The sequence below is a fragment of the Drosophila sechellia genome, chromosome 2L, assembly GCF_004382195.2.
Source record: "Drosophila sechellia strain sech25 chromosome 2L, ASM438219v1, whole genome shotgun sequence".
Taxonomy (NCBI): domain Eukaryota; kingdom Metazoa; phylum Arthropoda; class Insecta; order Diptera; family Drosophilidae; genus Drosophila; species Drosophila sechellia.
This window is the reverse complement of record NC_045949.1, coordinates 1,155,632-1,168,011: the sequence shown is the minus strand read 5'-3', so window position 1 is coordinate 1,168,011 and position 12,380 is coordinate 1,155,632. Positions and strand designations below refer to the sequence as shown.

Genomic DNA, 12,380 nt, shown 5'->3' with positions numbered 1-12,380 from the left:
GAGATTCTGTGGAATGGCTTATTGCTAGCGCTAAATATAAACAGGAAAATGGGGTCAATCACCCAGAATATCCATCAAAATTGAGGGTGAGACCCATTCTCCCTTCCCCGCCAGAATTTGTTTAAGAACCCCCATGCATCCACTAAGACGTCGCTTTATTTGTAGACAACTTTTGAAATCAAGAGTGTTAAGTACATTAGGCGGGCTGAAGTGTTTATCCGTAAGGGATACGGCTACTAACTATTGGTTTACAGCGATCTAAAAACTACAGTGCACGCCCCAAATAGCGAACGCTCCCTATTCAGGGTGGGCATTGTACACTTGTAATTGGTATTTACAGTCCAGCATTGACCATTCCACTTGGAACTGGCTTCATCCAAAAGTCATCCGAATAAGCAGCAACTCGTCGAGTAATTGAGGCAGAGGATTCGGGGCGAGATTGTGGGCTTAGGGCTTAGTTGGCAGCTCCTTCAGCGGGGTCTTTTCGTCCTTGGCCTCGGGATCCTTGGGAGTTCCGGACTTGTTCCACGGCTGCTCGCTGCCCGATCCCAAGAAGACGAATACCAGGAATTCCAGGGCGAACAGCACGATGGTCACTCCGAAGATGGTGCGCCAGGCGCCAATGTTTTGCTGAAAGAATGAATGGAAGAAGGCCATTGAAGATATAGTCGAGAATTTCCAGATGCATTTCAATTACATTTCCCTTGGTGACGAATCCCACGAACAGGGGCACAACAATACCAGGTAGCGTAGCCGCCGTGTTGGTCAGAGCCACCAGGGTGCCGGCGAAGTTCGGTGCGATGTCGATGTGATTGGACAGGAAGCCGGAAAACATGGAGCCCATGGCCACTATGCCCACGGACATGACAGACACCGCCTCATAGTGACGGCATCCGATGTAGCAGAGGACCAGCAGACAAACTCCAGGGATCAGGGTGCAAATGGAGGTGGCCGTCTTGCGGGCAACGGTGGTGGTGATCTTACCTAGAAAGCACATTAAGGTACTTGTACCACTGACCCTTCAAAGATTCAATAATGTGTCCGACTTACCCTTGGCCTGCAGGCTGTCGAGGAGCTTGCCCAGGCAGATGCTGAAGATGATCATGGGGAAGTAGGGCAGAGCGCTGAGAGCCGCATTGCTGGCCACGTTGAACTTGAGCACCTGCTTCATGTAGAAGGGAATCTCGATGAGGAACATGTACCAGCCGAAGTTGCTGCAGGTGTGGGCGATGAGGATGGCCCAGAAGGGCACGGAGGTGAAGACCTTGCCCCATGGAACCGCCGGGTGGTGCTCCGTCTTCTGTTCGGTGCCCAGCGAGCTGGTGATCATTTGACGCTCCTCCAGACTGATGAAGCTCTGCTTGTTGGGGTTGTCCTGGACCAGGATGACCCACAGTAGCATCCAGATGCAGCTGAGTGCGCCCATGACATAGAACACCGACTCCCAGCCCCATTGGGCGGAGCACACGCCGGCCAGGAGGATGGAAAGAGCCGTACCCGCAGACGTGCCCACGTAGATGATAGTGGACATGACCATGCGCTCGGTGGGCGGGGCCCACGAGGCGATCATCACGTGCATGGCCGGGAAGGAGGCTCCTCCGCCGACGCCCTCGAGCACTCGCATCAGAATCAGACCACCGTAATGCAGTTCGGTAAAGACGGGAGTTAGCAGCGTGCACACCACGTTGATGGCCACCGAGAAGAGCATCACCCACTTGGCGGAGAAGTTCTCGGCCACGTGAGCCAGCGGAATCTGCGAGACCAAGTAGCCCCAGAAGTAGCAGCTCAGCAGGGTTCCCTGCAGCGGCTCGCTCCAGTCGAAGGGACCGTCCTCCACCTTGGCCGTCACATTAGAGGCTCCACCCGGCGGGTTGCACTCCTCCACCAGGGACACTTGGGAGGCGTTCGAGAGAATGACGCTGCCGTGTCCCCCATGTCCACCGCCGTCTCCGTGGGCCTTAATGGCTGTGTGGTTCACCATGGCCACCATGGCCACGCTGAGATTCACCTTCAGGCCATACACAATGGCCATGCCGATGGACCCCAAAAGGGCCAGCACATAGCGGGCGGGCACGAGTTCTGGAAAGTAGATGGTAAGGTCTTTATAAATCTTTATTTTTACTTGATTCGTCCATTTTGGATCGATGTATAAGTCATTTTGTTGGTTTGCTTGACAAGTCAATTTGATAAATGCCAATGATATTCGTACTGGACATGGTGCGCCAGATGACTCCATTTAGCAAGTTGAGAAATTAGTTGTACCCCTTGCTTGAAGATCTAATGGGTATACCAGACTCGTGTGAAATGTGTGTATGTGACTTGATCAGAAACACTGGTCGAATCAAACTGACCATGTCCGTCTGTTTGTCCGTGTGATTGCTTCACTATCTGAGTAATGGGTATCCAATAGTCGCAACGACACCGTTCTCGTTTGTTTTTTTAATTGAAAGGAAGGAAGGGCAAACATCTGAAGACAGTAGGGATAGTCCTTACATACTACCATTAAGGTATTTATAGGGACATGACACCACTCGGCTGCTCCGAACCCAATCACCTGGTGACCCACGAGTTCCACATGGAGCAGCCACTGATTACCGGCAGTTGGGTAGGGTCAGTAGAGGGAGCCGCCGCACGCGCATTGATATAATCCACCCCCTTTTGGAATCGGTGGGGGAGGCAATCATGTCCAGCAATTATGAGTGCGTTGCGTTGCGATAACGAGGGGTATAAATTCGTCGTCTGTGTTTTCAATTTCACTTTCATGGCTGTCACCGATTATTTATATCTGCTAATTGTGCCTTCGATACTGGGGAATTACTGCCTCAATGTCTTAGGATATACCCTTTCGTTTGATATATTTTAATAATTTTCTAATTCGACTAACTAGCTAGTTGATGGTAGAAAAGAGGATGTGATTTTGAAGGACATATACCATCCTTATAAATGGATTTATGTAAGAGTATCCCTACTTCTTTGGTACTTTCTTCTTTGTGCTGCAGAGCACCAATGCATTTCAGATGTTCTATATGCATAAATTCTCCAAGACTTCCAGACCAATTCGATTGTTTGATTAGGTGGTGCGTGATGGTAAATCTCAAGTGCTTGGGTTAATCTATAGAGAGCTAAAATAAGATCGCTCCTAACAATGCTTTCATTTAACATGGTCATAAGAAATATTCATGGCATTCTAAATGTATTTCTTTGTGGAAAAAAAGCTAAAGTTTTACATATTGTACGACTCCCCAAATGATTCAGATCATTACTATGCTAGTCATACAATAATATTAGTATATAAACAATAAATAATTCAGCAAATAAGATATAAAATATTTCACAGGTATGATGCATTTGTAAATAGTTAACTTTGTGGAATTGTGTAATTACTTTCTTATAACTTTAGTATTGTGGATCGTTAAGATCAACTTTTATATCTTTGGTGACATATATTAAAAAACTGAAACTTATTTGAAAACGCCGCGTGAGATTTTCGCGTAGATTGACTAAAGTAAACACTATTATTTACCACATTCAAAAGCTTGGCAAACTTTCGCCGTTTTTGTTGGGATAGGTAGACGAATTTCAAGAATGTCGCGTTTGTTTGGGATACGCATACAAATTGGCTATATATTCGCCTGCCAATATTGTTTATGTCTATGACTTCCATTTGACCTTGTCCGGACAGTAGTACCCGGGCATAAAAACGCCAAAAACAAATCAAATATGCCGCGTGGCGTGGGCGGCGTCTAAAAAAAGCCACAGCAACCTAAAAACCCAAAGGATGTGGCACACACACACACATACGCACTGAGAACAAGGAAGATTTCTGGAACTCACGCACACGAACGACCTTTGGAGGTCAAACTTGTATCTTGGCCCAGAGAGCCTTCAGCCCACCCACTTGTTGCACTGCTGCACCACCGCCACATGATTCATGATGCACTCCAGTGGTGCAATCTCGAAACAGATGGTTCGGATGTCCAAGCCCCAACTTACTGCCCAATATGCTGCCTTTGGCGGGCACTTCGTCCGTCATCTTGGGGCTTCCGGGGATATATAGGCCTTACTGCGGCTGGCGAATGCTAATATCTTCTTTAAACAGATTGAGATATATTCTCAGGCGGCGAAACCGTACCGATACGAATCGAAACGAACCGAATCCGAAATCGAAGTCCACGTGCGATTGCCTCGAAAGTTGCTCACCAACTGAAGCGGCTAGCTGGAATACTCTTTGATTTTGTGCGTCGTCCCCAAAAAACGAAATTCTCGCTTCGCGTCGGTGTGCGTGTGTATCTGTGTCTCTGTGTTTCTGGGCTTCCGACCCAGTACTTGTGGTGGTGGGTCCCGAGTTTTGGGATCTTATATTCCGATGCCGAAACGCCGAGTAACTTGGCCTGCCTGTCGTTTGGCGTGTATCTTTATCTTGGTGGCTTCGTTTCTGGGGGTTCGAAAATGGTTTGTCACAAACCCGAAACCCGATGATGATATTCCCTCATCCAGACCGCAAAGTCAAATGCCTCGTTCAACACGCGCCACACCCGTCGTTCAATTTCATGTGCCCCGCATTCAATTGCATCGTATCCCTCAGATACACTGGGTTCGTGTCCCCGCTGGGTTGCTGTCCTGGGCAAGTTAACTTTTTCGAATGCTCCCACGCATTTGACTTGGCCAGCATACCAATGGCTTATTCGCGTGTTTGAGCCAATTTCGAAAGACTCTCGAATGGAGGGGAAACGGCCATTCAAACGGCTAATTTATGAGCCAGCTCGTTCGAATTTTAATTCAATCTTGATCGGTTTTTGGGGTCTCTTTTGTAATTGTAATAACAAATTCGAAATGAAGTACTTTAAATATGAAGTTATTTTCAACCTGCAATTCATTTGAATGCATTATACAATCTTAAACAATCTTAGTCAACAAAAAACCAAAATCCATAAGATACAATTTCCTCTACAGGTGGACAAAACGAAGCAATGTAGTTAATTAGAATTCCAATACTTCTGATGTAGTTAATTAAGTTTCAAAACGCAATCGGTCATTTTATCTTTATTTGGTTTTTATTCAGCAAGTGTACATTCCTGATCTATTCCTGATTTATAACTGATCTTAGTGTGGTCTACAGGCAGATCTCTTGTGACAGCCAAGTGCTGACACTAGCAAATTCTGCAATATGTATGTATGAAGTTCATACTCGATAACCAATGGGAGTCGAGTGCGACCCCTAAAGGCGTACATGCTGAATTCGCATATTTAGGATTAGGGTGTACTTAAGGATCTACTAGGGTGGTCCTAAGGAATTAGGGTGGTCCTAAGTTTACTTATTAGTTGACTTATTATTATGATTCATATTATAATTATTATTAATATTATTATCATTATTATTATTATTATTATTATTATGTTCTTATATACTACATCTCCCTCCTTTTGAAAAATAACGTAATAACATGAAGTTATTTTCAAGTATATAATAATAATAAATTTTTTTTTTTTGTAATATGTATATTAATATTTGAAATGAATGATTAAAGAGATATTAAAAGAAAATATATATATTTTCATTTTATTTTGCAAAGTAAAAGTTTTTTATTATAATGTTTTTATTAGTTTTTTATTTGTGGTTGGCCAACCAAACAAAATGTATTATGAATTAAAAATTTTTAACCTATCTTTATGGACTATCTGTTTTTTATTTTTATTTCCTATAATTGTAATGTTGTCATTATCTCCTATTTCTGAAACTAAATATGGTCCTAAATAATTATTGTCAAGTTTATGACCCGTTTCGTTTTTAAGTAATATCTTATCTCCTATCTTTAATTCAAAGTTACTAATATTTCTATCATATTTTATCTTTCTATCGGCTTTTGCCTTGTCTAACATATTTTTAGCTCTTCTATATGCTATTTCTAATCGTAGCTTAACTTCCTTTGAATAGTCATCCATGTTGTAAATAGGATCTATTCTGTCTATCCTGTTAAAATCTATGAACTGCCTGGGTAATCTTCCAAATACTAATTCATATGGACAATATTCATGAACTACCGATGGTGTTGTATTGAAACAATAAGTAAAATATTGTATCCATATATCCCAATCGGTTTTGTCAACAGATATATATGAGCGAACATACTCGTTGAAAGTTCTGTGACTTCGTTCTATTGTTCCTAATGTCTGGTGATGGTGTGCTGTTGAAGTAATGTTTTTTATCTTCATATATTTGCATAGGTCGTCTATAATTTGGTTTTTATATTCCGTTCCCATGTCCGTTATGATTGTTTTCATTGGACCGTACTTTAGAATAAAATTTTCGAATATAGCCTTAGCAACTGATTTTGCACTTTTATTTGGAATAGGTACCGTTACCAAATATTTTGTTAAATCGCAAATGATAGTAACAGCATACTCATTTCCATTTTCTGATCTTGGCAGTGGACCAATGGTATCTATCAAAACTATATCAAATGCTGTTGCTGGCGTTTCTGTTATCGTCAAAGGTGTTTTAGTATGTTTTGTAGTCTTGGCTTGTTGACATTTTAAACATGTTTTAACATATTTACTTATTGCCTTTGTCATTTGTGGCCAATAATAATAATTTTTTATTTTCCTCAGGGTTCTAGAAATTCCTGAATGGCCTCCTTCTGATGGATCATCATGATATTTAGACAGTATTGCTTTTATTTGAACCTTATCATTTTTATCTATCTTAGTCACCTTGTTTAATAGCGCTATTTTTAAGTTTTTTAGTATTTTATTGCCCTTTTCTTTAAAATTCTTTATAGTGACAAATTCGAAGATTTGTTCACTTGGTGACAATTGTGTTTGAATGATGCTATTTATTCTTGCTTCTTCATTAAGCCTTTGAAAGAATTGATCTAAATCGATTATTTCATTAGAATAAAAATTAGTCATATCAAAACGTGTTATAATGTGTTTTCCTCTTTTCAACAAACACTTATGCTTGTCTATTTTGAGTATAACATATTTTTTGGCATCAATGTTATTGATTACCTGATAGATATTGGGCATTTTTATATTTTCTTTCTCATTTGGTTCATGCAATTTTTCACCTGCGCAGGTATTTTTCTGTCTTGTTGTTGATCTTGTTGTTACCTTTAGTATCTGTCTATTTATTGCTTTAAGTTCTCCGATAGTTATTCGGGACAATGCGTCTGCAACATGATTATCTTTCCCCTTGAGATATTCTACTGTGAATTCAAACTCCTCCAAGTCTAGTCTCATTCTGGTTAGTTTTGAACTGGGGTTTCTCATTGAAAAAAGATATGATAGTGGCCTATGGTCACTTTGTACTAAGAAATGTCTACCATATACGTATGGTCTGAAGTGATTTATTGCCCAGTGAATAGCTGCTAGCTCCTGTTCTGTAGTGGACTTATTACTTTCGCCTTTTGTAAAGCTTCTTGAAGCGTATGCCACTGGTAGCTGTTGACCGTTATGGTCTTGAGATAGTACCGCTCCACATGCTTGTTTACTAGCATCTGTGGTTATGCAAAATTGTTTGCTGAAATCTGGATACTGAAGGAGTGTTGGCTTCATTAATTCCCTTTTGAGATATTCGAATGCCTCATTGCATTCGCTTGTCCATTCAAATGGAACATTCTTTTTACAAAGCCTCGTTAAGTGGCGTGATTTCTCAGAAAAGTTCTTAATAAATCTTCTGTAATAATTGCAAAATGCCACGAAGCGTCTAGCTTCGTCTGCGTTTACTGGTTTGGGGTAATTCTTTATTACCTCATATTTAGAGTCATCTGGCAATATACCTTTGTCAGTACACTTGTGACCTAAATAAGTAACCTCTTTCATAAAGAAAGTGCATTTTTCTGGATGTAATTTTAAATTATGTTGCCTACATAATTTGAAAACGTCGGTTAGATTTTTAAGCATGTGCTTTTCAGAACAGCCTATGACTACTAAATCATCCATATACAGAAATGCTTGCGAAGGCGTTAAGCCTGAAAATGCAAGGGTCATCATTCTTTGGAAAGAATTTGGGGCTATTTTAAACCAAATGGTAATCGCGTGTAGCGGTATGCTCCCGTTGAAGTTGAGAATGATGTTATATTTCGTGACCTTTCGTCTAATTCTATTTGATGAAATCCTGACATCAGGTCTAGGCACGAGAAATATTTTGCTCGACCTAATTGATCAAGAATATCTTCTATTCTTGGAAGTGGGAATTTATCTGCTAGCAGTTTCTTGTTGATTTGGCGATAATCGACTACTAATCGCCATCTCTTTTCCGCCGAGTTAGGCAGTGATTTCTTGGGTACCAAGAGAAGAGGGCTATTATATTCTGAAATAGATGGTTCGACAATGCCATCTTTTATTAATTTGTCAACTTGCCTTTGAATTTCTGGTTTTTGACTTTCTGGCATTCTATAGTTTTTCATATAGACTGGAGTTTTGTCATTTAATCTCAATTTTTGCTTGTAAAAATTATTAGCTGATATGGTTTCTGTTTCAAGACCAAAAATATCGCTATATTCGGTGCATAATTTTGTTAAATCGCTTTTAAATAACGATGGAAATTTAAGAAGTTTTAATACTTCTGAAGTTCTTTGCACACTATTTTCTATATTTGCGTTGTATACATCATAATCATCCAATGATTCGCTTTTTATATTTGCGCTACTAACTATAGCGTCTTTTTCAGTTGTATTAATAATTCGAATCAAGACGTTCTGAGTGTTTACGAGTGCACTTGCGATTATTATGCCAGGTTGTAATTCCTGGTTGGGGATGAGGACATGTGTGTCAGTAGATGTTAGCTGAATCTTTCGAATCACTTCTGATCTAGCTGGCAAAATTATTTCGTTATCTAGTGAATGTATAATAGGAATGTTTATGTTCCTGAAATTTTTGGGCCTCAAAGTAAACCAATCTTCTTGGTCGTGGAATTCCAAAATACAATTGTATTTCTTAATGAAATCCAAGCCAATTATACCATCCCCTGGTATAGGAAAATTGTCAGGTACGATATGGAATTCATATGGTATTGCTGCATTAGCAATACACATTTCTAAATGTAGTGTACCTAGAGACTGAATTGTCCCTTGCCCTATTCCTGATATATTTGTTGTGTTTTTTGGATTTAAATCGTTAAGATTATTGTTTCTGCATTTAAGCAGGGAAATTTCTGCACCTGTATCTATTAAAAGAGTTACCCATGAACTGGTACTCATATTCTTCAATCGTATAAAAATGCTTAAATTGAGATTAATTTTGTATAATTTTACTGTAGATTGTCGCTCAAGGGGGCATGTTCGTTTTCCGATTGTATGTTTCGGACATTGTGGGTATGACTTGTTTTATAGTTATGGTTTTGGTTACCTCTTGAGTAACCTCCACCTCTATTATAAATTTGGTTACCACCTCGTCCTCTGTTTCCACTATGGTAACCACCTCGGCCTCTATAATTGTTATTGTAGGAGTTATAATTTCCTCGGTTATTACCTCTGTTTTGGTAATTTCCTCGGTAATTATTACCTCGATAGTGTCCTCTATTATTATAGAATAATACACTATTTGAATTGCCGGTCATTTCTGTACTGCAGTGTATGTATTTTTCAATCACGCTATTCATCGTGTTGAAATTTCCAGCTTCCAATATGGTTTTGAGCTTATCGTGCCCACAATTCTTGGTCATTGCAGAAATGGCTTCCTTTGTAGCGAATTTGTCTGCATTGTTTGAATCTAAACCATCATCTATATAGGCTGCTTCGAGCAACCCACGTAGGTTTTCCATCTCTGTGGTATATTGCGCTGCAGTTTTGCCGCGCTGTTGTGTACTAAGCATTTTTGCTTTGATGACATCGGGCGATTCGCCTTTAACTGATGCTTTTAATAGATTTATTATACCGATAATGGTCTTTTCATTTTCAACTTTGTGTGATAATGGACCAAGTATCTTTGTCTTGATTACCTCTACCGCTAGCATCTCCTGATTTCCTTTTGTCAGATCTGTTAGCCGGAGGGCCGTGAGGAATCTATTTAAGTTTAGCTTTTTGCCGTCGAACTCAGGTATTGTGGACGAAATTTGTCGCACATATTCCCTTGATGTTGCGGCAGAGTCTGTCATTTTGTCTGTTTCCTGTATTCTTGAAGTATTTGAATCTGAAAGATCTTCTTCAATTAATTCGGGAAATGTTATTACCGCTGGAATTGCAAGATCGTGGAGATCCTCTTCTTTTATTTCTATTTCTGATTCTCCTACACTTTCGATATCCTCACCGATCTCAGCCACTATAGGTGTGCTTAAAATAGTTGGGATTGTAATATTTAAGTTATGTCTGTACTTGACGTTTAACAAGTTCTCACGGAACCTGTTTAGAAATTTTACTGCTTGGGATAAATGATTTTTTGTTAATCTTTTCCTTTCTCTGTAAATTAATTGGCGTGCTTCATTAAAGCATCTTACCAATATCTGCGCATGCTTGTTGAGAGTGTCTTGTTGCACTTCTCGATTTGGTGTCATGCATTTATAAGACTTGTCAAAAGTTGTTTTAATTTCTTTGAGCTCGTTTTTTATTTCTTGCCAGTCCATTTAAGGAATAATATAGATTTATTTGTGCAATCGAACTTTATAAATTGTGGCTTCTCCTAAAAAGGTTTCTTCAATAATCTTTTTTTTTTTTTTTTCATTCTAGTTTTCTGATATTAAAAATAAAAATGTTAGATCATCTTAATTCAAAATACATTTTGGGTGTGTTTTTTTTTTTTTTTTTTTTAAATTTTGTCCAAACTATTCTCTGTTTTGCCTATATAACGCTTCTTTATTATTTTGTTATGCTTAACATATAGCGTTAATATAAACTGAGCGACTGTTACGATCGTCATGATCAAAAGGAGTAACCACAGTGACTGAATGTCTTCTGTATGGTCGACTATTTTTAAGTTATTGACCACATTGGCCGTATTATCTTTTGTCTGACTATCGTCAGATCCAAACCAACCCATTTTTGTATATTTTTTTTTTTTTTTTTTTTTTTATTTTTGGGTTTTGGTTTATTTTACTTTAAAAATATGTTGTTTTGATTTTTTTTTTTTTCAATATAGTTACATTTTTCTACCTAATTGGTGTATGGCTTTACGGGCCATTCTTCTCATCGGGCAGAAAAAGTTCCGCTCAATGTTACAATATTTTGTGTAATATTAATATGCAGCGCAGTGCATCGAGGGTGGTGTGCCACGCAGGGCAACAAAAAAAAATATTTTATTTTTCAGCTCCTACTTGCTTCGCTCTGACCCTCCTTGCATCAGCTGGACGTCGCCGGGGTTGGCACGCTGACACTCCTTCGATGACGTAGTGAGCGGGCTGCTCACCACGTTGATGATGATTTCCTCATTTAGGGGTTATGTGCTGGGGCTGCAATGTCTGCACGTATGTTCACAATGTGGTGTGAACAGTGGTCCCTCGCAGTCGTTCGGGCAGCTTTTCTTAAAAACAGACAGGCTTTTCGGATTGGGAGTTGGAGTTTTGTTAATTATTAACGATTTTATTTGTTTTTCTGAGTGAGCGGGTGTGGTGGGGATTTTTTTCTTAAGATATTCGACACAGTGGTCTAGCTCAGCTTGTAGTTTTTGAGCTTTCGACCATTGGGGTGGTGGAGTGTTCGTATATAATAGCCACTTTATGTGCGCTATTCTCTTTTTTACATTATTTCGAACTCCGCCCCTGTGTTTTTCCCATCACACTAACGCTCTACTCACTCAGATCGCTTTTTTTTTTCTTCACAATTGCCGCCGTCTTGGTGGATAAGCATCGAATTCCGGGCATGCTGATCCTCTCACGTTCAGTGCTTGTTGATGGAAGTTGAAAATTATCACAAGCGGTTTCCTTTAGCTTCTGCTACCACTTATAACGATCCTTTGTCACGGTCGCCATGTAGTTAATTAGAATTCCAATACTTCTGATGTAGTTAATTAAGTTTCAAAACGCAATCGGTCATTTTATCTTTATTTGGTTTTTATTCAGCAAGTGTACATTCCTGATCTATTCCTGATTTATAACTGATCTTAGTGTGGTCTACAGGCAGATCTCTTGTGACAGCCAAGTGCTGACACTAGCAAATTCTGCAATATGTATGTATGAAGTTCATACTCGATAACCAATGGGAGTCGAGTGCGACCCCTAAAGGCGTACATGCTGAATTCGCATATTTAGGATTAGGGTGTACTTAAGGATCTACTAGGGTGGTCCTAAGGAATTAGGGTGGTCCTAAGTTTACTTATTAGTTGACTTATTATTATGATTCATATTATAATTATTATTAATATTATTATCATTATTATTATTATTATTATTATTATGTTCTTATATACTACAGCAAATAAAGCGGTTATTAAACATGCAAAACGCGTGC

The 12,380-nt window shown here is 39.5% G+C and overlaps 1 protein-coding gene across 1 annotated transcript; it reads right to left on the bottom strand.

The window, feature by feature from the left end:
- Positions 1-138: 138 nt before the first annotated feature.
- On the bottom strand, positions 139-4,210 carry LOC6617343 (sialin). The gene is made up of 4 exons (XM_002041632.2): positions 3,994-4,210; positions 1,051-2,079; positions 698-984; positions 139-630 (listed from the first exon to the last, which is right to left on the bottom strand). The coding sequence occupies exons 1-4, from the start codon at positions 4,031-4,033 to the stop codon at positions 448-450; spliced, it is 1,539 nt and encodes a 512-aa protein (XP_002041668.1). The 5' UTR covers positions 4,034-4,210; the 3' UTR covers positions 139-447.
- Between the last annotated feature and the right edge of the window lie 8,170 nt (positions 4,211-12,380).

Excerpts from the sequence above, each read along its gene's own strand:
- LOC6617343 (XM_002041632.2), bottom strand. The coding sequence starts at position 4,033 with ATGACGGACGAAGTGCCCGCCAAAGGCAGCATATTGGGCA. Across the intron at positions 985-1,050 it reads CGACAGCCTGCAGGCCAAGG|GTAAGATCACCACCACCGTT; the intron begins GTAAGTCGGACA and ends TGTGCTTTCTAG. Across the intron at positions 631-697 it reads GATTCGTCACCAAGGGAAAT|CAAAACATTGGCGCCTGGCG; the intron begins GTAATTGAAATG and ends TCATTCTTTCAG.